The sequence below is a fragment of the Chionomys nivalis genome, chromosome 16, assembly GCF_950005125.1.
Source record: "Chionomys nivalis chromosome 16, mChiNiv1.1, whole genome shotgun sequence".
NCBI lineage: Eukaryota > Metazoa > Chordata > Mammalia > Rodentia > Cricetidae > Chionomys > Chionomys nivalis.
In genome coordinates, this window is record NC_080101.1 from 32856694 (window position 1) to 32883034 (window position 26341).

Consider the following 26341-nt stretch of genomic DNA (forward strand, 5'->3'; position numbering starts at 1 on the left):
CTTAGGAAAGCTAGTGTAGATTTCACCCTAAACCCTAAGATAGCGAATAGATATTTAAGTGGACTAATAAGACATTAACAGAAAAGGGCATACATGTAGTTATCACTACCTACGTCTTTCATTATTGCTGCTTTTCTAGATGTTGACAGAGTCTAGTTAGTTTTGCTCTGGGACAGCAGATTGTGAAGGCCATAGGATGGGGAAATAAGCCAGTGCTAATACTCTTCTTCATTTGTTCATCTCTAAATGTTTCTTCAGATAAGTGGTTCCTTCTCTTCTTCCCTTCTGTCATCTCCACCATGCTCTCCTGATTGTTCTGGTATTACCCGTCTTCTAAGGATGCCAGGTCTCTGTAATATTAAGACCTGTTATGAACAGACCCTGTGACCAAGGCAACTCTTATAAAGGAAAACATTATTGGAGCTGCCTTACAGTTTCAGTTAGTCCATTATGATCACGGTGGGAAACATAGCGGCATGCAGGCAGACGTGATGCTGGAGAAGGAACTAACAGGAAGTGACTCTGTGCCACACTGGGCATAGTTTGAGCATGCCCACCTCCACAGGCGACACCTCCCGATAGTACTACTCCCTGTGGGAGACATTTTCTTTCAAACCACCTCAAGATTTTATTTATTTTACTTGTGGTGGTGATGATGGCATGAGGATCTCACTGTGTAGTTGAGAGTGGCCTGAAACTTCAGGCTTCCCAAAAGTCACCGTTCCTAGCTGAACTTTATTTAAAACAATAACAACAATCATTTTAAAGTAACAAATCTTATTTGCTTTTGACATACTAGATTTCTGTCTACTAGATTAATATCAACGTGCTTTATCTAATATCACATTATACTTTTAATCTTAGCTTATGAAACGTTGATATACATGTTAATAATATCTGATTATTTTGAATATAGTTCATAACAGCATTCATGTTTTTCTATGTGTCCTAACTTGTAAAATGGTCCTCTGCTAAAGGTAGGATTTATTGTCCCTTGTCCATTTTACAGGTTTAAAAAGATTGGTCATCTTTCTGTATTATATGTCTGCTGATATGAGGCAGAACTAAGAACTGAAGTTCAGTCCTGAACTTCCTGTAGTATTATGTCCTATTACAGGTAGCCTAATAAAAGTAAAATTAAAGCTAGTCTAAATAAAGGCTTAGCTTCTCTTTCTAGTTTCAGTTTCTCAGTAGCATTTTGCCAAACTCAACATATTTTGTTAAATCAGAGAAAAAAGGAGTCTGAACCTTATCAGAAGTTTATTCCAATTTTAAAGCTCGTGTGCTTTGAGTAGTTTTGACACTGTAGTTGTTAGCAACTGGCTCTGCCTGTCAGTCTCTTTGCTGTTTTATTTCTTAATCCTAACCTCATATAGCCACGGGAATGGTTTATACTGTGAGCCAGCAGGAATTTCTGCAGTCAGATGGGTTGCAGGTGACCACAGCTAGTAGAGCACAGGCAGCAAACCGTTGTTGGCTTGAGAGACTGCAGCCACAGTCCTCAGTCTTTACTTAGCCATGTATTACTTTGAAAGCCGCTGTCATGAATGACCACATAAATCACAAGCAGATATTTCTTTTCTCCTTTGAGAAAGTTGAAGGAATGAAATTTTGTCATCTATGTACCAATTTATCTAAAATGTTGACTGTAGTGAGACAAGGACGGACGACTTCCAGTCTCTGTCTGTCTTCTCGCCAGCCCGAGGGAGCCTGTCCTGGGCGCATACAAGAGAGTAAGAGACTTCCAGTCTCTGTCTGTCTTCTCACCAGCCCGAGGGAGCCTGTCCTGGGCGCATACAAGAGAGTAAGCACAGTGAGAATGGCCAGGCTGCAGAAGGCTGTCCTTGGTAGTTTACAGAGGCCCTTGAAGTTCTGATGGAATTTTTAAACAGTGGTAATCACGCAACCCTGAGTTTAGCTCATTACTGAATCTATTGAATTCAAGCTTAACTATTACAACCATAAACTGCTCTTTGATTTGAAAGCATGACCACAGACAGGGCTCAGAAACTGCAAATGTGGTTACCCTTTGGGGTCTGAGCATTTTTGAATGAGGTAACTAGTAAATCAGTATAAGACAAGTAGGTAGTTTTGGTGTGTAAGCCAGGCTAGCCTCAATCTTGTGATGATCCTTCTGCCTTAGCTTCCCTGTGAAGGTATGATGAGCCAGCACCCAGCTTCAGGTGAATAGTTTTGAATGTCAGAGGAGGTATGGACTTTGTTGTCATACTACTTGTGCCTTTCTTTGGTTGTAACTGAATAGGACAGCTACTTAATGCTCACTAATTTGTGTTTCTATTTTAATGTCCCTCTGAAACATCATTGAAAAATGAAACCACTCCAATAGATTGGTACTGTCAGGAGTAGATGTGTCTCATTGTTATGAAAAGCCGTAAATTATTAAAATATTTAAAATGTCATATTCTGTAGTCCTTGAAAGATATGAAGAATGTCTATCCAATTGAAATATATCTCTATATGTTTAGAAAATCTAACATGACTACAAGCTTGACTATTATCGATGGTATCCATCAATGTAATTATACATTACATTCTTTTTTTTTTTTTTGGATTTTTCAAGACAGGGTTTCTCCGTAGCTTTTTGGTTCCTGTCCTAGAACTAGCTCTTGTAGACCAGGCTGCCCTCAAACTCACAGAGATCCGCCTGCCTCTGCCTCCTGAGTGCTGGGATTAAAGGCGTGCACCACCACCGCCCGGCTATACATTACATTCTTCTTTTTTTTTTTTTTTTTTGATTTTTTCGAGACAGGGTTTCTCTGTGGCTTTGGAGCCTGTCCTGGAACTAGCTCTTGTAGACCAGGCTGGTCTCGAACTCACAGAGATTCACCTGTCTCTGCCTCCCAAGTGCTGGGATTAAAGGCGTGCGCCACCACCGCCCGGCTACATTACATTCTTAAATGAACTACACAATCATAATACCTTAGTCAGGATCAGAAATACATATACATATACATATAACAAAATTGACCTTAAAATCCATACCAATGTGTAAAGAATGGTATCTATAATTCAGTCCACTCTTAACCTATTGATTGTGAGAATTACATTTGAGAAATTTTTGTCTTTTATATAGGGCACTGTTTCTAAAACAAGCCTTGAACTACATAGTGGAAGATGACCTACAGCCTCTCCCACATCACACCTCCTAAATGCTGAGGTTATAGTCATGTACCACCACACCTTGATTATGTAGTGATGGGAATCAAGCCAGGGCCCCCTGCATGCTAGGCACTCTACCATTTAAGCTTCATCTGCAGTCTTCCGTTGAGGTGTGTGTGTGTGAGTGCGCGCGCGTACGTGCGCACGCGTGTGTACATGTACACGTGTACTGTACGTCTCTTCACAAGTCAGCACTTTGTATAGGTATCAGTGGACATATGGTCCAATACCAACAGAAGCAAGAGAATAGTGTTGGGTGTCATACTTGAGGAGCAGGAGAATCTAATTTATTTTTTGAGACAGGTTCTCTTACTGGGGCTTGTAGGTCATCATTCAGCTAGACTGATGGCCAATGAGTTACATGAATCCTTCCAACTCCTCCTCTCCAGCCCTGGGATTACAAGTACCTCCTACCATGCCCAACTTTTTATGTAGGTGCTAAGGATCAAACTCGGGTCCTTCATGATTGAACAGCAAGTACTGTACGTCTCCCTAGCCCCACAATTGAGATGTTTAAAGATCACTCTCATAGTCAGGCTTAGTTGTGTTTTTTAATATTGTCTAAAATCTTCATGGTGTCAGGCTGGGTGGTGGTGGCGCACGCCTTTAATCCCAGCCCTCGGGAGGCAGAGGCAGGCGGATCTCTGTGAGTTTGAGTTCAGCCTGGTCTACAAGAGCTAGTTCTAGGAAGGCTCCAGAGCTACAGAGTAACCCTGTCTTGGAAAACAAAACAAAACAAAACAAAAAAAAAGAAACCTTCCTGGTGTTGCATGAACATCTGCTGTCATGATTCCTTTTCTTTAGAATATATGTTTTTTATTCTTTTGAACCGTGCTGTCAACATCTAGTCTGCATCCCAAATATGTCACTCCGTTCATTATAATAATTTGTACTTAAGTTAATATAATAACAATTCTGTTTTTGGTTAGGCATTTCTCATTGGTAATTTCATTAGTCATTGAAATCACTATAGTCACACAAGATTAGTTTTCTTTTGAAAATTTATTGTAAGTTATATGTGTATGTTTGTGTGCATATGGGTATGTACACATGGGCAGGTGCCCTCGGAGGTCGGGAGTTTCAAGTCCCCTGGAACCAGAGTAACAGCTGTGCGTCACCCAGTGGGGGTGCTGGAAACCGAACTCGGACTCTGCAAGAGCAGCAAACTTTCTAAACCTCAGAGTTGTTTCTTGAGCCCCATTCATCTTAGAGTTATGTCCCCACTCTCCCTTCCTATACTTTGTTTTTAGTACATAAATGATGTGTAAGTCTACCTGTGAAAGCCAGAAGAGGCCTGTTGGATCACTTGGAGCTGGAGTTAGAGCTCTTTATGAGCCTGATGTGGGAGCAGGATACAGACCTAGGTCCCCTGGAAGAGCAGCAAGTAACTGCTGATCAATGTTTTCAGACCCACATCAGTGACGGTTTTAAAGTTGACTTGACTACTACCTACCTTCATTCTGTTTCCCTAACTTAACAGAATTCCTTGGGTAGTGTATTTGTTATTCAAGGTGTTTTCTTTTCTCAGTTTCTATCAATAGTAGATCTACTAGCATACAGCATTGCAACTAAGGTCCATAATTATACAATAAAAAGACCACTTAAAGCCAACCACAATAGTACATGTCTGTAATTCTAGCAATTTAAAGGCCGAAAGATCTTAAATTTGAGAACAGCATGGGCTACATAATGAATTGAAGACCAGTCTGAGCCATGCTATGGGATCCTGTCTCAAACAATCCAAAGGCTGGTTGGTAAGTACCTGCTTAGTATGCACAAGGCTTTGTATATGGTCAACCACTACTATGGATATAGTAGGGAAGGTCAATTCAGAAACAGGCTCTTGTGTACTCCTAGCTTCTTATTTGCTTTCAGTCATTTGATCCATATTACTTAATTGTTGCTTTAGTCATCAAATAACATCTATTTCTTATATCTTGTCCACAGTTCTATACTTTTCTCTTTGTTTGATGAAAAGACCATAACTATTATTCAGAATTCTCTTAAGCAAGAATATTTAGTATTGAAATAAGTTTGACTTCATGTATTATTTTCTGTATTGTCTTATTTCTCTGAGATTAGCTGGCTTTGAGTTTGCTGCAATTCTTTGCCTCCTGGGTGCTAGCACCCAGCCTCATTTACTGTCTTTACACCTTTACAGAACGATTGATGAAGCACTGATGTTTATGTTAGTGTGGTCCATTGCCTGAAATTAATAAATCACTGTGAACATTGTATTATTAAGAAGTCCAGTGCTTCATTCAGAGTTCCATAGTCTTTCCTTAACAGCTTTTGTCTGTCCTAAGAACCAACCCAGGACACCACACCACATTAGTCATCTTTTTAGGCTCCTCTCGGGTGTGATAGTTTTTCAGATCTGACCTTTTTAGATGACCTTGACAGTTTTTTTTGTTGTTGTTGTTTTTTGTTTTTCCGAGACAGGGTTTCTCTGTAGCTTTGGTGCCTGTCCTGGAACTAGCTCTTGTAGACCAGGCTGGCCTCGAACTCCCAGAGATCCGCCTGCCTCTACCTGGGATTAAAGGTGTGCGCCACCACCGCCCGGCGACCTTGACAGTTTTGATGAGTACTGATTCAGGTATTTTTTGTGCAGTGTTCCTTACTTTTCTTATGATCACATTGGAGTACAGGCTTTGGGGGAAAGGACCACAGAGGGAAGTGCCATTGTCATCACATCACGTCAGCATGATTTAGCCATTGTTGGTGTGAACCTTGACGGCCTGCCTAGCTGACAATGTGTCAGTTTCCACACTGAGCATCCTTTCCATGTTGTGTTCCTTGAAGGATGCTTCTGTGTACGCCCCATACCTAAGAGGTAGGGCAATATCTTCCACCTCTTTGAGAAGGCAGAAGCTGAATATCCCCATTCAAGAATTCTGCGTGTATTTATGTTTTCTGCATTAATATAGTTTTACTGTCCTAAACAATATCTATACACCATGCATTCGTCTTCACGCCCTAAACCTGACAATTACTGATCCACTTGCTGTCTGTAGTTTTGCTTTTCCATGCCATATAATTACAGCCTTCCAGTTGATTTCTTTGACATAATAATATACTTTTAACATTTCTGTCTTGTGTGACTTAATTGGCTTGTATATCACTGAAAAGATGTACTGTGATGTATTTACTCACTGACCTCCATCATTTTTAGTGGTTTGAACAAAGCTACTGTAAATGTTTACATATAGGTTTCTGTGTAGTTACAAGTTTTCCCATGAGCTGGGAAAATCTTGAGTTGATTACTGTATCTTGTTGTAAAACTGTGCTGTGCTTTCTTAGAGACTGAAACTGTCTCTGAAATGCTTATGGAATTTTTTATTTTTATCAGCACTGAGTGATAGTTGTTGTTACTCTAAAACCTTCACCAGCAATTGGCTACTTTTGGTAGCCAATCTGATAGATTGTGGAGATGCCACGGTATTTCAGTTTGCATATCTGCAGTGGTAGGTGATATCCACTATCTTTTCAGATGCACATTTTCCATCTGTATATCTCTGATGCAGAACCTGCTCAGATCATTGTCTATCTTTTTTGAACTACATTGTTTTCTTTTGGATTTTAACAGTCGTGGTGCACAAATCCTTCATCAGACAGTATGTTTTGTGGGTGAGCAGTTTTCTATTTATTTATTTTACTATGTCTTAGCCTTCCTCCTGACAGTCACTGATAGAGCAGGTCTACTCTTTAATAGGACCAGATTCTCAATATTCCCTTTTAGGAATCATGATTTTGTTTTCATATAAAAATTTCATCACCAAATTGAACATCATATAGACTTTTCTTCTGCCTTTTTCTCTAGATTTCATAGTTTCACATTTTACATATGGGTTTTTGATCTGTTTTGAGATAATTTATTTGAAAAGTATAACTCATTTGTGTTGAATGAATTCTGTTTTGGATCAATTTCAAATTTTTCTGTTGTTTTCTTCTTTTAAATCAAAGCTTAACACAGTTCATAAGAGATGAATTCTCCTTTTATCATAACTAGTACCTAATTTTAAGCAATAGGCCCTCCCCTGAAAACTGCCTCTTTCAGATTTAATGCGTTAACATTTTGATGAGTTCCAGTTAGTTTGGGGTTTTAATTTTACTACCTTTTTACATGTTAGTACATCTTTAGACTTGTTTTCTTTTGTGTGTATCATTTTAAATGTCGAATGAAACCAATCACACTGAGTTCTTCAGCACTTCCCCTGCTTCTTTGTTGGAATAATTTAGTTGCTTTCTTGTCAGCTTGCCATACTTTTATTGAGTCTCACCCCAGTAATTCCCTTTCTTCCTTCTTCAAAGGGAAAATTTAAAGCTTAAAAGCTTGCCCCCAGCCCGGTGGTGGTGGCGCATGCCTTTAATCCCAGCACTTGGGAGGCAGAGGCAGGTGAATCTCTGTGAGTTCGAGACTAGCCTGGTCTACAAGAGCTAGTTCCAGGACAGGCTCCAAAGCCACAGAGAAACCCTGTCTCTAAAAAAACAAAAAAACAAAACAAAAAAAAAGCTTGCCCCCAATGCTACCTCCACCTCTTAGCCCAGGAGTAGCAACTTTGCCTTAGTGAGGTTTCTTTTGCTGTGACAAAACACTTTAAACAAAACCACCTTGAGAAGGAAAAGTTTATTTCATCCCACAGCTTGTAGCCCATCATCCTGGGAAGTCACACCAGGAACCAGAGGTTGGAACTGATGCAGAGGCCGTGGAGGAGTGCTCCTTACTGACTTCTTCTTCTGTCTTGCTCAACCCGTTTATTATAGTTATATTAGAGTGCAGCACCACAACCCCCAGACAAATGTGCACAATGTGGGGGTCATTTATATAATATGGGCAACACTTCAGAGCTATACCACTGAAGAAACAAGTGTACCTAACAAAGGGGGTAAAAGGCTAAAACTGGCTAGGTGGCTCAGCAGGACAGACATCTCCTATACAAGTCTGGCAAGATCTGAATTTGATACCCTGCACGCCTACATAAAGGTGGAAAATAACTCTTCTCTATAAAACTGTCCTCTGACCTCCACATGTGTACACGCAAAATCATACACACATACAAACACACACATACACATCATACATACACACATCCATCATGTACACACACATGCAAATACATAATACATACCTATCATGCATATCCACAAACACTAGCACATACTGGTTTTTTTTTTAATGATGTGAAAATAGACTCTGTTGGAAAGGATTCTAGATGAAGTGGGAAGCACAGTCTGGGAAGGAGTGAATATGATCAGAATATTAGATGTCTAAAGTTCTCAGCTTGACAAACAACAAAAATCAGCCCCATATCCTAGATTCGTAGATGAGAATGGATTGAAGCGATGAGAATGCCGTTGAAGGCGAGGAAACCTTGTTTGCTGTCAGTGGTGGGAATAGCAGATGGGTTGGATAAATTGGATCTCTTGGGAATTTAGTCAGGGGAGACCTTTTCTGAGGCTGACTCTTCAGTTTCTGAGATGAGCGCTGCTAAGCAGATATAAGCATGGAGATGGTCCATACTGTGTAGAATTTTTTCCCTTTGTTTGGGAGTTTTCTCTTTTGTTTTGCTTTTTTATTGTTTTTGTTTGTTTGTTTGTTTTTGAGTCTCACTATATACTCTATACCCCAGACAGGCCTAGAACTTATGTTTAACCCAGGCAGTCCTGTAGCACATGACAGTCTTCCTGCTTCAGCCTTTGAATTCTGGGGTTCGTCTGGGCATTAGCTCTCATGGTCAGCTCTTTAGTGTGCTCTTGGATATCCTTCTGGAGCAGTGTGGCAAAGACAGGAAAGCAGTTGTTAAACCTAGGCGTGAGAGCATGCGCTCACTAAATAAGTTGGCTCCATATTTTTTTGGTGCAGAAACAAGTCAGTGGGACAAACTATTTTACGTAGAACACAGTGTTTGTGCTGTGGTTTATTTATCACTTGCAACAATATCTTTTAACATTTCTTCCATTTCCATTTCTTCCACTCCTCTTTCTTCTCCATCTTTTCCTCCTCCTCTTCTTCTCTCTTCCTCCTTTTTGAGACAGTCTTTGTAGTCCTGCCTGGACTTTTATCTTCCTCTGCCTCCCAAATGTTTGGATTAAAGATGTATGCCACCATACCTGGGTAATTTTTTAATGTTAAAAAGTAACATTTTTGGCCAGGCGGTGGTGGTGCACGCCTTTAATCCTAGCACTCGGGAGGCAGAGGCAGGCGGATCTCTGGGAGTTCGAGGCCAGCCCGGTCTACAGAGCTAGTTCCAGGACAGGCTCCAAAGCTACAGAGAAACCCTGTCTCGAAAAACCAAAAAGAAAAAAAAAAGTAACATTTTTATGGAAAGAAGTCTTTAATTAAGTTGGTTGAATACCATACACTTAGATCGCCATTTTGTTACTTAGCTGTATTGATAGACTTGAAACCAATTGAAACCTTTTCTCGTGAAGTGTGCAGATGCAGAGAAAGTAGACAGACTAAACATGACTATAATTAAAATGTTTTATTTTTTATGATGTGTGAGTATGAACGGCATAAAAGAAAGGGAAACTCTTGCTGTATCTAGTTTTTCAGAGATAAAGACCATAATAGTCTCCTCGGTGCAAGCACTGAAGCACATGGCCCCTGCCGTGGCCCTGCACTCCTAGAGGTTGGAGGCAGTGGATGAAGAGGAACCGGACAGGGTTAGGAGTGTGGAGAAGTGACCTTAGCTGAGAGTGCCAGCGCAGCCCTCATTTGGAGCACTAGTTTGGGATCTATAACTTTCTTTTATAAGCTCACGTTGCTTTACAACTCTGCATAGTTGGAAGGTGTAATTTATGAAATTATGAGTAGGTACAGTGGTCAGGTAGAAGTTTCTTTTTTCTGATTCTACAGAAAATTATAAAATTAGAAGTCAGAAAACACATTCTTATCTTGATTTATCATTAACTGATTTTATTACTTCAAGAAGTTACTCCCTTTCTGTGAGCCTTGGTTTACCCATTTTGCCATATGACAGAGCTGCATTCCCATATAAAGTCCCTTCTGTTCCAGTAGTCTGTGCTTCTTAGAAATCCATTTTTCTTAGAAATTGATAAATGCTATTGATTTCCCATCATTAAGTTGTAAGTAGCTATGATTTTAAAATGTTAAGACTAACATTTGTTTAAAAATGGTTTTATTTATTTTGTTATTTTGTGTGTATGTTTTGCTTGCATGTTTGCATGTGCTCCACGTGTGTACCTGTTGCCCGGGGAGACTAGAAGAGGGCATCTGACTTCCTGGGACTGGAGTTAGTGATTGTGAGCCACTGTGTGGTCCTGGGAGTAGAATATAGATCTTCCTGGACAGCAGCAACTGCTGAACCAACTCTCTTGCCCTAATTGCTATTTTTTTAAGGCACTGATCTAACACAGTATTCTGCACAGGTTGTCAGAAATATTCTTTTTTCAAAACCTTTTTAAAGATTATTTAAAATTGGCCTTTTAGGAAATGCCATCAGTTTTATTAGATATTTGCCACTGTGAAATTTTTCCTTTACCATTATCTTCCAGATTCTATTGATCATGAGTTTCCATGGGAGAATTTGTAATAATTCCCAGACTTTGTATCTCTGGAATTTCCTTTTGGAAAAACGTGGGGAGGGGTGGCACAAAGCTGTGTTTCTTAACGTCAGTTACTCATACATAGTCAGAATAACTTTACTTTAATTAGAGTTTGCTTTGGTAGTGAACTTAATTGAAAAGCTATTGTTATAAATGTCCCAGATGGATCACATAGAACTAAAAAAAAGAGATGTTTTACATTCGTGTCAGGTACTGAGGCACTAGACACTTTTACATCTACTTATTCATGTTCAGTGGCTAGAATAGAGGTCTGGGCTGAAGTATAGGTTTAAATTTGGAATTTTGTATTTGCTTAATTATTTATGACTTTAATAGGGAAAAGTCACGGTAGTGGTGTTGTACAAGATGTCTTTTTCTAGTAGAGCAGAGAAAAACTAGAACTAACACTTCTAGAAGGGAACATAGGATGATGAAAATGAAGCCCGCTTCACACACTCCTAGATATATCTGTGCCGTGCTGTGTTATGCAAGTGTTCACAGAGATTCATTCCAGAATGTGGTTTTAGGCCCTCTGGCAGCAAGAGGAATGGTTTCTGTGAACTGAACCTCGAACCTCTATTCTGAAGCACAAGACCTCCAAGTATACCTGGATAGTCTCCTGACCAAAGTCACACAATGCATAGAAAGCCCCTTCAGAAAAGACACTTTGTAAATCATAGAAAACAGTTCTCTACTATGATTTCTTAAACAAACACTTAGTGTGTTCTACTGCTGCCCTAGATGCAGAAACAACTGTTATATTCTAGTGTTTACAATAGATACAAGGAGTCTACGAGATTCCCATTGCACACACCTTCCACGATATCATAATTAGAGAAAGTAGCGTTTTATCTACAGAACATTTCAGTTGTTTGTTCCTAGAAGTTTTTTTTTTTAAAGCTTCAAGCAAGCCATCAAGAAATAAATGTTCAAACATTATTTTTATTCAGGTACAGAAAACTTAGGGAAGTGCTTAAATTCATAGTTGCCTGGCATGGTGGCTCATACCTTTAATCCCAGCACTCAGGAGGCAAAGACAGGTAGATACCTGTGTGGTTGAGGTCAGCCTGCTCTAAAAGTGAGCTTCAATACAGAGAAACCCTGTCTTGAAAAAAACAAGCAAACAAAATACAAAAAAAAAAAAACAACCAAGTATTAAAGATAAATTCTCCTTCAGAGATAGATACAAAATGACTTGATGTTGTAGAGAACCAAAAGAGTGCAAGTTTGAACAGAATAGAAATATATTCTATGTAAGTATTTACTGAAATAGGTAAAATTATGAATTTATTTAAGGGATTTGTCCCTTGGCAGACTTTCCCCCTTACTATTTATGTGCATATTTTTATTTTAAACATTTATTAAAAAGACAGACTTCCCCTTTGTGAAAGATGTAAATACATTGTCAACATTGAACCAAGTATTAGTTGAATTTTTTATTCTAGATTTTCCAAGTACTCTTTATATTACCCAGATAATTGTGTGGTGTTCTGGGTTATTTAAGAATAAGTGTATTGGCAGAGGCAGGCGGATCTCTGTGAGTTCGAGACCAGCCTGGTTTACAAGAGCTAGTTCCAGGACAGGCACCAAAACCACAGAGAAACCCTGTCTCGAAAAACAAAACAAAACAAACAAAAAAAAAGAATAAGTGTATTATGGGAAGAATAATTTATTGTAATTTTAAAAGAATTCAATGGAGAAATATTTGTATCATCAAGTTTATTCAAGATGGGTATGGTAGTCCACACTATTAATCTGGAGGCAGAGGCAGGAGAACTTCCTGGAGTTCCAGACCAACCTGGCTTACATAGTAAGTTCCAGACTTGCCAGGGCTATGCAGTGAGGTCCTGTCTCCCCTCCCACCCCCCCAAAAAACCTGGTTTCTTTAGCATCTTCTAAATGGTGCTTTAAGAATAAAAAACATTTGCTGTAACTCTTAAAAGTATCCAGGCCTGAGGTGGGGAGTTGTGTGTGTTGGGGGGGTCCCCATGCCTTTTCCCAGCACCAGGAGGCACTAGCAGTTGGATCTCTGTGAATTTGAGGCCAGCCTGGTCTTCAGCTAGTTCCCAGATAGCAAAATCTACACAAAGAAACCCTGTTACAAAAACAAAACAAACAGAAAGTTGGCAAGCCTGGTATGGCATCACATGCCTATAACTGTGACATTTGAGAGACTGAGACAGGTGGGTCACAAGTTTTAAGCCAGCCTGGGCTCCATAGAGAGTTCAGGACAGCCTGAGTTACTTAGTAAGACTGTGTTTTAGGGGGTTGAGTGGGTAGTGGGACCTCTTCTTAACTTATAAAAAGTCAAATATTGTGTGATATCCTTGCTGACAGTAATAGAAAATTGCCAAAAGGGAAAAGTTTTATTTTCTGTGTTTTTAAAAATTGCTTCTAAGTATTTGTATTGCAGATGAATTACCAAATGTTAATAATTTATTATGTCTTGTTTTTTTAAGTGAATGAATTTTTAGCTTTTGAGGGTCCCATCTTGTTGGATATGAGAATTAAACATCTAATCAAAACAAATCAGTTAAGTCAAGCAACTGCTCTAGCAAAGCTGTGTTCTGAGCATCCAGAGATTGGTACAAAAGGTAGTTTTAAGCAAACTTACCTTGTCTGTCTTTGCACATCATCACCAAATGAAAAGCTAATCGAAGAGGTGAGTATACTTTTTGTTAGTTATTATTTTTTAACGTGGATAGATGATTTTTTTAATTAGATTTAGATTAGAATGTTGTGGACTTCCTTTCTGGTACATAACGGAGCACATTTGTCTGTCTTACAGTGTGGCATGCTCCTTGGTAAGGGCGACTGGAATCTCAGCTGCGTTCAGAATCATATGTGAAATAAAGTGAATAGTTCATGTTGGCTAAATTAAAGCAAATATGATATGTCTTAATAGTCTCAAGGCAATTTTTTGGCAGTATTTATGCCGTAACTTCATTTTTGTTTGATGTCAAGATAACATGATATTTTTAACTGACTTAATTTAACACGAAGAGTAATCCTAGGTAGAAGTCATATAAATTATCTCTATTTGTAGGCCCTGTGTAAATAAACACGATGTTGCATAACAAAATATAGCACTCAAAAAGTAAATGTTATTTGCATATTTAATGTAAATGTATTTTTTAATAAAATTCTATTTTAGCTTCATTTGGTAGAAAGTGCAGAATTTACACAAAACTAGGAAGTATAATTATTACTAAAAGGAAATTCTACATTTTTGTGCACTCAATTTTATAATTAAAAGTTGAGATAGCAATTTGTTTTTAAAAACTTAGGTAAAGATTTATAGTGTATTGAACTGTGTGTGTTCATTGGTATAGTACTCTATGAGCTCTGTTTTCAGGGTCTTACATCTCTCCTGTGTAAGAACAATAAACAGAAAAGAAAGCAATTGAGGAGGTCAAACCTGACAAAATTCTGGCCTAGATGGGGTAGGTTATCTCTAGATTCCAGTCCTTACTGAGAGCTATTAGCAGTGTGTAGCAGGTGAAAGGGGATGGGGGGGGGGCAGTGCTGACCAAATCCCAAGCTACAGTGACCAGCCTCACACTCATACACACAGAGGCAGCACTCTTTGGACTCTGGGTTTGTTAGTTTAAGAATGGGGAAATTGGGAAAGGGAAATGAGGATAGTCATGATCATATTTCAGTGTATACTGATAGAAAATTCTCAAGAGTTAAGGAACTTTTTATGGATTTTTATGTTAAAGGACTTGAAGGCTGAAATACAAGATGGAGAACACGGTTATCACACATATCCTATGTATAGTCCCTAGAAGACAGAGAAGCCTATAATTAGAGTTCAGAGCATGGTTGCCTGAGAAGTGAGTGCTCACTGAGGGTAGAGATTGCCTCTGATGTCTATGTGCTTTTTCTTGTGAATGTAAAATTAAGAAGTCAGATGATAAATAAGCTTCTTGTATATGGTGAAGATATTAGAAAACTTAGGGAGAGTGGTTCCAGCCAGTTTCCAAGCTGGATAAAGTGAAACCTAGGCTCCCAGTCTTGGACATTATTCTATTAGTCTAATCTATAACTACTTCTCTTTACTGTTTCTTTTAGTTTCATAATTTGCATTTTCTGTTGCTGTATATGAGAGCAAATTTAAAACCGAAGCTTTCTTATTAGTTGAAAATGACAACTTAACTGACAAATATGAAAATTTCTTTTAATAGCCTTTGACATGTGTGGCATTGATTTACAATATGTGTTCTATACAGTAGGTAGGAGGGGTGGACAACAAACAGGGTGTGGTCCCTGCACTAAAGAAGCTTGTTAATGGAGAGCTGACTGTGGGTGTGGTCATTCGATTACCTTTGAAGCTGAAGACTGAGTTTGTAGTCTCAAAATCCGTGTTCCCAGATCTTGAACTACTCAAGTCATACTCCCTTTCGGTGTCAGTATCTTGAGTTAAGCAGCAGCAGCAGCCTGCTCTGGAACAGACTCCAAGAGAGATTCCCATACCTGGGGATCCTGGGTTCCTCCGATGTTGTGCACTGATACCATTCTCCTTTTCTTTTAGTAAGCAGGTAGAACTAATTATTTTGTTTTGTTTTTTTTCCTTGTTTTTTTTTTAATATTTTATTATTTATTATGTATACAATATTCTGTCTGTGTGTATGCCTGCAAGCCAGAAGACTCCATTACAGATGGTTGTGAGCCACCATGTGGTTGCTGGGAATTGAACTCAGGACCTTTGGAAGAGCAGGCAATGCTCTTAACCTCTGAGCCATCTCTCCAGCCCTTCCTTCTTGTTCTTAAGCATGGTTCACTAAGATCTCTGTGTCTCTGTTTATGGATTTGTCCTTGGTAAACATCTGTTTTCTGAGAAATAGATTGCTTTTGTAGCATTTATGTTAAAAATACTTGAAACTTGTTATTTGCTGTCCCATATGAGGAAAATGTTTAAAATTGCTTTTATGACGGACTTATTATTTTGGCTACATGAGAAAAGTGGTCATGTCATCTGCACCTTGGAACTTGTACCCCCACTTAGGGATTTGTGTTCACAAACATGTTAGTTCTCCACTTCCCATAAACACTTCTTGTTCATTTTTTCATTTGCTTGGTATAAGATTTGAGTTTAAAATCATGCTCTGTAGAGAATACGGGGACAGATTTAATTGTCAGATGTGACCTGGATTGATAGTCCTGAGGACATTCTTGTCAATGTGAGTTTATAGGCAAGAAATTAACTATTTCCCGGTAGTCATAGCACTGTTTCTGGTAGATGTCAGACTTATGGGGCTATAAGAAAGGGATTTTCATCTGACTTCTCTTGAAATAATGAGATTTCTTGGATTCTTGGCATAGGTAGCAGAAATACTTGGCAGCATTAGTTTACACCCAGTTTTTAGTTGAGTTTTTTCTTTAGAATAAACATGTAAGGTTTTTTTGTTTGTTTTGCTTGCTTCCTTGCTTGTGCCTTGTTTTCTCTCTAATCATCTTCACACTTCTCTGGGTGGGAAAGTGTGGGTGAAGGCTCAGTTAGGCTGTACACAACAGTAAGCAGGGGAGACAGGCACACCTCATATCATGCCCTGTCATTCCCATGCCAACATCCACACAGATTACAAAGAGTTTTTAAATTATCTTAATCAAGTTAATATACTTTTCTTACATTTTTTTGTGCACTAGCATTTTTATATACTTAAAACACATATATTCCTTCACTGACAGCACTTTCCTTTCTTTTACTGACATCTTTCCTCTGGGCTGTGGACATTTAATAACTTCATGGTTTTACAATGTGGGTTTATAGAATGTTTAACCAGATGGTTAAATATTGTCCTGTAGGGTGAACTTTCTTGCATTCTTGGAGGTATGCCGATATATTTAGTTTACAGAAGTGGAATTGAATATGAAAATCTACATATTTTAGACATGGGAATTGCAGCACAGATCTGTAAACCAAACACTGGGGCTGAGGCAGGAGGATTGCAAATTCTGTCTAAGCTATTTCCTATCTTTAAAAAAAAATCAAAAATTACAACAAGGACTCCAAAACCACAGAGAAACCCTGTCTCGAAAAAACCAAAAAAAAAAAAAAAAAAAAAAAAAAAAAAAAAAAAAAAATTACAACAAGGAGTCTACACATTTTAAATTTGGTAGGGACTGATTATTCAGAAAAAAAATATGGCAACATATGTGCCCTCTGGAAACAGAGCATGAAATTCCTTCTTTCTTGACACTAGAGATTGCCAATTTAGAAATATTTGCTAGTTGTATGATTTTTATGTTTCTTTAGGTATAATAACAAGTTTGCCATTAAAATTTTTGTGTGTATGAAACATAATCTTATTTTGGTAAGCAAACTGTTGAAACTATTTAAATATAATTAGTACTAATATCTTAAATATAATTGGTAAGCGTGAAGTACTGCTGTGTTCTCTATGCTTATTAGCAACACAGAACCATATGAAAACAAAAATATTATTTGCATTTTGAAATTATATTTTTGTTTTAAATTTAGTGTAGTATAAAGAGGTCACCTCGGGCTGGAGAGATGGCTCAGCGGTTAAGAGCATTGCCTGCTCTGCCAAAGGTCCTGAGTTCAATTCCCAGCAACCACATGGTGGCTCACAACCATCTGTAATGAGGTCTGGTGCCCTCTTCTGGCCTTCAGGCATACACGCAGACAGAATATTGTATACATAATAAATAAATAAATATTTTAAAGAGGTCACCTCCTGGCAAATCAGGGATATAAGATATCTATTTTTGTTATTAAAACTTAGTATCTAGCTAACAACTACAAGAACTACATTTGAGCAAGATTGTGTTCCATAAAAGCTTGGAAACCTGGCCAGGCGGTGGTGGTGCACGCCTTTAATCCCAGCACTCGGGAGGCAAAGGCAGGTGGATCTCTGTGAGTTCGAGGCCAGCCTGGTCTAGAAGAGCTAGTTCCAGGACAAGCACCAAAGCTACAGAGAAACCCTGTCTCGAAAAACCAAAAGAAAAAAAAGCCTGGAAACCTGAGTTTAATCCCTAGAACCTCTGAAAAAGTGAAAAAAGAGAAGCAATGCCAGCCGTGCACAGCATAGAGCCCCCACTAGCAATAATAATAATAATATCTTAATTGTAGTTTTTATGTATTTTGAGGCTACCAGCTATTTGGTTGGCATATTTTATTTACATACATATGTGGTATATGTGTATATATATATATGTGTGTGTGTATGAATAAATATGTACACTAAAGCATGCACTTTAGGAGGAGATAATTTGATGGAGGTGATTTCATTGGGGAAATAATCATACATTTGATCCCACTGAGCTTTAACAGGAATCAAAAATTTTGAAAGAAACAAGGAATTTCAAATAAATCAGATTTTCTAGAGATACAAACTTTTAAAAACTTGAACAAGTAAAAAACAATGTTTAGCACTGTAGGACCTCAGTATGCTTAGATCTGTGGTGTCTGGGATGAGGACAGACTGAATTGAAGCCTGTTTTGAAGTCTTGGTTCTGCAAAAAAACTTATAATTTTGAGTAATTTAAACCCCCTTTTGCAACCCTAGTGAGCAAATCTGAGGTCTGAATTGTCTGTAAATGTATTTGAGCACAGCCCACATCTGCCACCGTGCGATGGATCACAGAGAGACATAGTAACTGAAGATGTCACTGTGCTGGGTAGTGATCCGCAAGCAGTGTGGATAAGATGTGGAACAAAATGTTATGTTCAGAACCAATATCTTACTGTATCTATGTAAATAATTTAAAAAATCTAAAAGGTAATGCATATATGGTTCCAAACAATTTTGCTTTAAGTAACACTCAGCCTGTGGTAGTATCTCTTCAGCAAGCTCTTGTGTCGATTTTCCATGCTAATTCTGAAGAAACTGGCCCCAAAAAAGAGTTTGCTCATGTTATTGTTATTAACATATTATGGAAAAGTTAAAAAAAAACTTGCAGTTTGTCTGACTGACATTTGCTATCTTGAATGTATATTAATTATTTAAAATTAATAAAACATAAAAATAATTAAAATAACAGGAGTTTAGGTTGTTGATGTCAGTCAGATAAAGTTCTTTTTGATTTGTGGGTCTGGTTCTTAATTGTCATAAGCAAATTACATTATGTCTTGTCCATAAGATGCTACACTTTTTGTCTAGTGATAAAATTAGAATTAAATAATATACATAAAGCCGGGTGGTGGTGGCGCACGCCTTTAATCCCAGCACTTGGGAGGCAGAGGCAGGCGGATCTCTGTGAGTTCGAGACCAGCCTGGTCTACAAGAGCTAGTTCCAGGACAGGCTCCAAAACCACAGAGAAACCCTGTCTCGAAAAACCAAAAAAAATAATAATAATAATAATAATAATAATTACATGAAATGTCTGATACTGTGTTTAACTTATTGTAGATATTTTAAAATATTGATTGTATAATTATATATCTTTTAGTCACCTTTTTTTGTTTGACTGTGTAAATAGGGTCTCTCACAGATAGATTTGTTGCAGTGTGTCTGACAGAGGAGCGGTAGAAGACTCACTGAACTAGGGTACCAAGAGGCGCTCCTCAGACTCAGGGGGATTACACATGTCTGACACAAACAGTGTCAGCTTCAGCCAAAGCCCAGCTACTAATTTCATACTTAAAAATGGCTCAGTAATTAAGAGCACTTAGTGCTTCTATAAGGGACCTGGGTTTGCTTTCTAGCCCACAAGATAGTTTACAACCATCCATAACTCTAGTTCCATGAAATTGGGTTCCTTCTTCTGGTCTCCTGACACCAGGCACACGTTATGTGCATGTAGGTACTCATACATACACAAAACAAACATAAAATCACTTTAAGGTCTTGAAAATTATTACTAAATCACAAAAATGGAAGTTATGTTTGTTCTGTTTTGTTTTATAACCTAGCCTGTCCTAGAACTTCTGTTCTTCCTGTCCTCTGCCTCCTGAGTGCTGGGGTTTGTCAGCAAACACCACCATGCCCCGCCTCTTATTAGTGTTTCCTAGCCCAATTTCATATAATGGAACCTCTCAAATGAATTGTCAGACAACTTTCATTCCTCCTGACCATCGATGGACCTTAGGATCACAGCTTCCTCCATTTAAACACAGCACTGCACACTCCCTTTTGCTCGCCTTGTGTCTGATGAGCTGAGATGATCAGAGAGAAACACTCCAGAGGATGCTAATGATCTTTATCAGTCTAGTTCTTTTTCTCGTCTCATTTATATCACGAGGAACTGAATCTTACTGTCCTGTTTTCTGGTAAATTCTAGAAGTCTTTGCTTAATTCTGAGATATATATATAGATGATATGTTTTTAATTTAAGTCAATTATAGGTTAAATGGTTCAAGTTGCCTTTATCAAGATTATATTAATTTCTAGAGAAGCTTTGAAATGGAATATGTTTGTATGAAAAGCCGAACAGTAGAGATGTGTGATTTTATTTTTAATGTGATAGAGTTTATACAATGTTTTGAATTATTTCTTTCCTTAGGATGAGTAGACATTTAGTTTATTAATCAGTAGCCAATACATTCTCCATGTGTGTTTTCTGGTTCTAGTAGTAATTTAAAGAATAGTAAAAGTGCAGTGGTTTTCTTTTCTGGGTAATGAGTGGATCCAATCTAATGGATAAAGGATGTTTATGATTGACACTTATTTACTGAGCATTCATACTTTCCTGAACATAGTTAGTGTCTTATTTTCCTTAATATTCTTCCAGAACACTATATTTACTTTTATTAGTTAAAAAAGGATATTTCTAAAACACTAGCCAAGTTATTATCTCAATTATAATTTGATGGTATATAAGTTAATATCATTTTGCTGATAAAAATTTGTGTTATTAAATGAAAAAATCAAATGTGTTCTCTATATATATCCTAAAGCCACTTCGTGGTCTATTTCTGGTTTTGTTTTTTTTTTTATAGATTTCAGAAGTTGATTGCAAAGATGCATTAGAAATGATCTGTAATTTAGAATCTGAGGGTGATGAGAAAAACGCCCTTGTTTTGTGTACTGCCTTTCTATCCCGGCAGCTCCAGCAAGGAGATATGTACTGCGCTTGGTAAGTTGCTTTTCTTTCTTAAAGGAGGTTCCCTTAAACATGAAAACAAAGGTCAGGTAGGATGGTGTGCACCTTTAATCCCATCACTCTGAGGGCAGAGGGAAGCAATCTCTCTGAGTTCCAGTCTAGCCTGGTCTACCTGGTGAGTTCCAGACAAAAGAAACAAAAACAATGAAAAGAAAACAAAGTAGATTTTAAGAATTCGTATTATTTAGAAGTTTTTAAAGACATTTTTCTCTTATCAAGACAAACAGTGTATTTTCCGGTATTACAATCTGTGCAAAGTGATTATCAAATAGTTCATGCTTTAGTTTTTGAGACTCTGTTAAAGACAGTACAATTAATTATAAAGGATTACTTTGTCAGAAGCTGCTCAACTTATTTTTCCAACCTCAGATTCAAATGCATTTTTTATCTGCGTATTGTTTATTTTGAGCGATTTAGCACTAATATATGTAAATGTGTATTTACATCATAGCTGTCGAGGTCATTCTTCTTTGCCGAGTTCTTTGTTGTTCTCTTTTAGTGCATGCTTCCTGGTCTGGAACAGTCCCAGAACTTGTTACAATATCCCTTTGGGAGGCTGAAGCTTATATTGGCTCCTGTTAACTAAAAAATACTTGATTCCAGCCTTAGATTGGTGTTATCTGAGTCTAACTATTGTTTATACTCAGTGGCTTTATTAGTCTTTACAGAAAATTTGCCTTATAGCATTCTAGCATTTAAGAGTATTTGCTAGGGAATACATGGTGTGTGGATGAATATAGAATAGGCAAGGTAAATAAATGGCTATATATATAATCAAGTACAGTCAAGTTCTTAATTACTAGGCTTTCCTAAGCAATTGATTCTTGTTGTGAATAGAAATTAAATCTTTAATACAGCGGAGCTTGCTCTGAAAGTTCATGGGTGAATACTGTGTGTTTATCAAGGATAAGCACATTTTGGGAATGTAATATAATATGAAAGTCAGTGACAACTAGAGAATCATTGTGAGATTGATTTAAGAAGACATCAAAGCTGGGTGGTGGTGGCGCACGCCTTTAATCCCAGCACTCGGGAGGCAGAGGCGGGCGGATCTCTGTGAGTTCGAGGCCAGCCTGGTCTACAGAGCTAGTTCCAGGACAGGAACCAAAAAGCTACGGAGAAACCCTGTCTCGAAAATCCAAGGGAAAAAAAAGAAGACATCAAAGTGAATTTTTTTTATGATACACAGATGCAGTCCGTTATCAATTCTGAAGGTCAGCATGAAGACCTTCATGTTTAAAAAATAGTTTGAAATGCACACTTGGGAATTGTTTGGAAAATACATAGAGAGAACAACATACCAGGAAGAAAGTAGAATTGCAGAGCTTAGACAAACACTAGAGGTTATGTGTATGGCATGAGGTGATAGAAATGTAAAAGAAATATAATTATCAGTTTCAACTATAATTAAAAGTTAAGGACGGCCTTTGGGTCAGTGGTAACAATGTATTCAAGTAGAAAGATGGTAAAATGGGAATAATGGCAGATACCATTTTTATGCAGTCACCCATTGCTTAGGGAGAGGATGCATTCTATGAAATGTGTTGTTTTAAGTAGGCGGCAGTGGTGCCCCGCACTAGGATGAATGATGTTACAGGATCAGTTAAGCTGTATGTGGCCTACAGTTAACTGAAATGTGTTACAGAATTCACAACTCTACTAAGGTTCAGATTTTACAAGAGTCAAAATAGGGGAGACTTAAAAAGAACTGGAAAGGTGAGTATGGCCAAATTTGGAGGCAGATATTGATGTCCTCAATAGATGTTAGCGAGCAGTGAAGAGGACAGAGTTTTAAGGAGCTGGAAACTGAGGAAAACATTAGCAGAGGCTGGTGTTGAGAACAGTTGCTGAAAATGTTTAACACGCAGGGAAGTAAATGAAGGACAGGAGAGAAATTGATTCAGCAAGACTATTTATCATTTTATTTTCTGTTATTACATTTAGATAAGCTTAAATTTTAATTTTATTTTTTAATTTTCTTTTTATTTAATCTTTATGGCACAAACGCATGTTTTCCTTCTGGGATCTTTGTCATTGCTGGTTCTTCCGTTCATTCTTCTGGGTACATATTAATTTAGAAGATCCATGCTTTAAGGGTCTAGCACTGAGGTACACCAGCTAATCCTAGGTATTTTATGTTCTTAATCCTTGTTAGGGATTGTGCACACTTCGTATTTTTATATTATGTAGTTAAATGTCCAAGTGTGACTCGAAGGTTCTCATGATGCAACCTTCTAAGTGTTAGGTGTTTCTGTGCTAAAAGAGTACTACTTTGAGATTGAAAAATACTATCAATAAAGTGAAAAACTGCATCTGATTCTTATTTTTTTGGTCTTCAGAAATTCAGGGTGTAGGGCTGGAGAGATGGCTCAGTGGTTAAGAGCATTGCCTGCTCTTCCAAAGGTCATGAGTTTAATTCCCGGCAACCACATGGTGGCTCACGACTATCTGTAACGAGGTCTGCTGCCCTCTTCTGGTCTGCAAACACACACAGACAGAATATTGCATACATAATAAATAAACAAACAAACAAATAAATAAATAAATATTTTGAAAAAAGAAATTCAGGGTGTAGACTTACGTATACTTAGGCATACAAAGTAAGTTTTAATTTCAAATGTAATGGCTGGACTGACATTCTCCATGATTATTGTGTTAACTCCTTCTGCTTATTTTTTAAACTTTTGTTTTTTTAAGGGAACTCACCCTGTTCTGGAGTAAACTACAGCAGAGGGTAGAACCATCAGTTCAAGTGTACCTTGAGAGGTGTCGTCAGCTGTCCATGTTAACAAAGACTGTATATCACATTTTCTTCCTGATTAAAGTCATTAATTCAGAGGTAAGAATAATCAAGGTATCATCCCTTCATTTAAATTGTATAAATTATCTTTAATAAGATCTTAATGTAGTGATCTTTTATGTTTTAACAAATAAAGTTTGCTTGAAGGTCGGCATGCAGAGCTAAGCCACTAGAGGCCGAAGAGTGGTGGCACATACCTTTAATCCCCGTACTGGAGAGGCAGAGGGATCTCTGTTAGTTCAAGGCTACCCTGGGCTACACGAGATTGAATCTGTCTAAAAGAAAAACAGAGCTCACACAAAAGTCATCCCAGCACTTAGGATCACACGCTTTTAATTCCAGCTCTAGGGAGGTGGAGACAGGAGTGATATGGCTGGGTGGAGAGAAGAATATAAGGTAGAAGGAGACAGAAGCTCAGTGCAGCCTGAGGTCTGGTGGAGACAGATGGTGTTTAGAGATGTAGTCTGAGAACAGGATCGCCCCTTTGGTCTGAGCATTATAGAGGCATAAGAACACTCTTGTGGCTGGTTTCTCTGCTTCTCCAATCTTCAACATTAGCCCCTATAGCTGACTCTGTGTTTTTGTTATTAATACCAGTTAGAATTTGTGCCTCATCTTAACTTTGTTATTTTGACACTTCTTTCAATGATTTTTTTTTTTAAATTTCATTTTAGTGCTTTGGGCCTTGATTTTTCTTATTAATCCTTTGAAATATTTGATCTAGAGTATCCTAAAATACCGGGGTCTAGCCTCAGCTCAGATTCAGGGCCCGAGGCGGAGAAGGGGCATGGGCACAAGGAAAACTTCTGAGCACTAAGTGGGTTGTACTCAGGTAGTTCCGAGTATCTCAGGCTCTCTTATTTACACTTAAACAGAGTTTCTCTTACCAGGATTACACTCTGATCTTCAGGCAATCTTTATTTGATAGATCATAAAGTATCACTATAAACACACAAATGAGTGGATGGATGAAAATTTATCTAGTAGTACAAATAATGTAATAAATCTATAAAGACATTTATTTTTAATGAATAAATCTATAAAGACACAATAATAAAGCATGAATTGCCTTTGCTGTGAAGAGACACCATGACCACAGCAACTTTTTGTTTTCCCTCAAAAATTATTTATTTATGTACACTGGTGTTTTGTCTGTATATATTCTGTGTGATGGTGTTGGATATGCCCCGAAACTGGAGTTAAAGAGAGCTGTGAGCTGTCATGTGGGTGCTGGGAATTGAACTAAGGATTCTGGAAGAGCAGCCAGTTCTCTTAACAGATGAGTCCCTGACCACAGCAACTCTTATAAAGAAAAAAAAAACATTTAATTGGGCCTATCTTACAGTTCACAGGTTTAGTCCACCGTCATGGTAGGGCTTGGCTGCATGCAGTCAGACATGGTGCTTGAGAAGAAGCTGAGAGGCAACAGGAAGTGCTCTGAGACACTACCTGGTATCTTGAGCATATATGAGACGCTAAGCCAACCCTCTCAGTTACACACCTCCTCCAACAAAGCCTAGAAGTACCACTGCCATTGAGCTTATGAGGGCCAGTACTCTCAAAATACCACACTATTCGACAAGGATACTATTTAAATGACCAGATTTAAAACAAGTCAGAACTTTTGAAAATGCAGAAACCTAGTAAATGAAAATGTAAAAACATCCTAGGCAGAGTGCAGAGGTGAGCAAGTGAAGAACCTGATGAGCAGTGCACATTTGAGCCCACACACTATCAGAGATCAGAGTCTTGTCGCTGAGTTCTACTCCTAGCTTGATTTTCTTCAGGTAGCCTACAGGAATTCAGCTCTTTTCTGGTTAAAGTATACGGAAGACATCTTCTACAGGTATTATCATTGCATAGATCCCAAAAAATTCAGCATGACAATGGGTTATTTTAACTGTGTAAAAATTCTTTTGAAAGGTGAAATAAAAAAATAAAGCCCACTGCTTTAAAAAAATGTCTTTTATTGCCTGTTTTAGGTCAATAAGTCTTAAATATATTTTTGTATTTATTTTGTCCTGAATATTTTTTTTCAGTAGTGAAAACTAATCATATCTTTTTACTGCCCAGCTCTTCATCTTTCTAAACTCACCTTTCTAAACTCACCTTCATTTTTCATTTTATATAATATGGTACTACAGTCAAAAATAAACTGAAACAGGGCGATAAGTTTCCTAGGATATTAGTGTAGTTTTAATAGTCATCTTGTGTTACTACTAAACATCTCACTTAGTCTGCAATGTGGCAGAGCAGAAGGAACTGGGAACCAGAAGTCAGGTTAGCTAAGTATCAGTCTTACCTTACTACCGACTACCTTGATCAGCTTAACTACTCTGCGGTTCATGTCTTAATTAAAGGGATAGTGCAAAAGGACTGTCCACCTTGTCCTTTCTCCTTCCATGTTAGTCCAGGCTGCTGGGCCTCATGTTGGGAAAAGTTGGACTAGAGCTTCTCTCTGATAGATGACTGCCATATTTTATGTGCCCAGTGGTTGGTCCTTCATAGTTAATAGAATGCTCTCACATCTTAAACAGTTTTGTTGGTAGTGTGTTTCAGTTCATTGAGACAGGATCTCATATAGCCCAGGTTGGCCTGGGACTTGATATACAGGAGCTCTGGATCATCCTGTCTCTACCTCCCAAGTGTTTGGATTGGAGATGTGCTCCATATCCAGAAGGGTGGTTTCATGAATCTTGATTCATGTGATAGTTTTCCTCATA

At 38.0% G+C, this 26341-nt stretch overlaps 1 protein-coding gene across 1 annotated transcript in view; it reads left to right on the top strand.

Annotated features, from left to right (window-relative positions):
- The window catches only part of Znf292 (zinc finger protein 292), a 76637-nt gene that overhangs the window by 38620 nt on the left and 11676 nt on the right, over positions 1-26341 (top strand). Inside the window, exons 5-7 of the mRNA XM_057790430.1 lie at positions 13209-13411; positions 20655-20791; positions 23516-23657. Of these exons, the coding sequence (XP_057646413.1) occupies positions 13209-13411; positions 20655-20791; positions 23516-23657 (482 nt within the window). The remainder of the gene's footprint in view (positions 1-13208; positions 13412-20654; positions 20792-23515; positions 23658-26341) is intronic.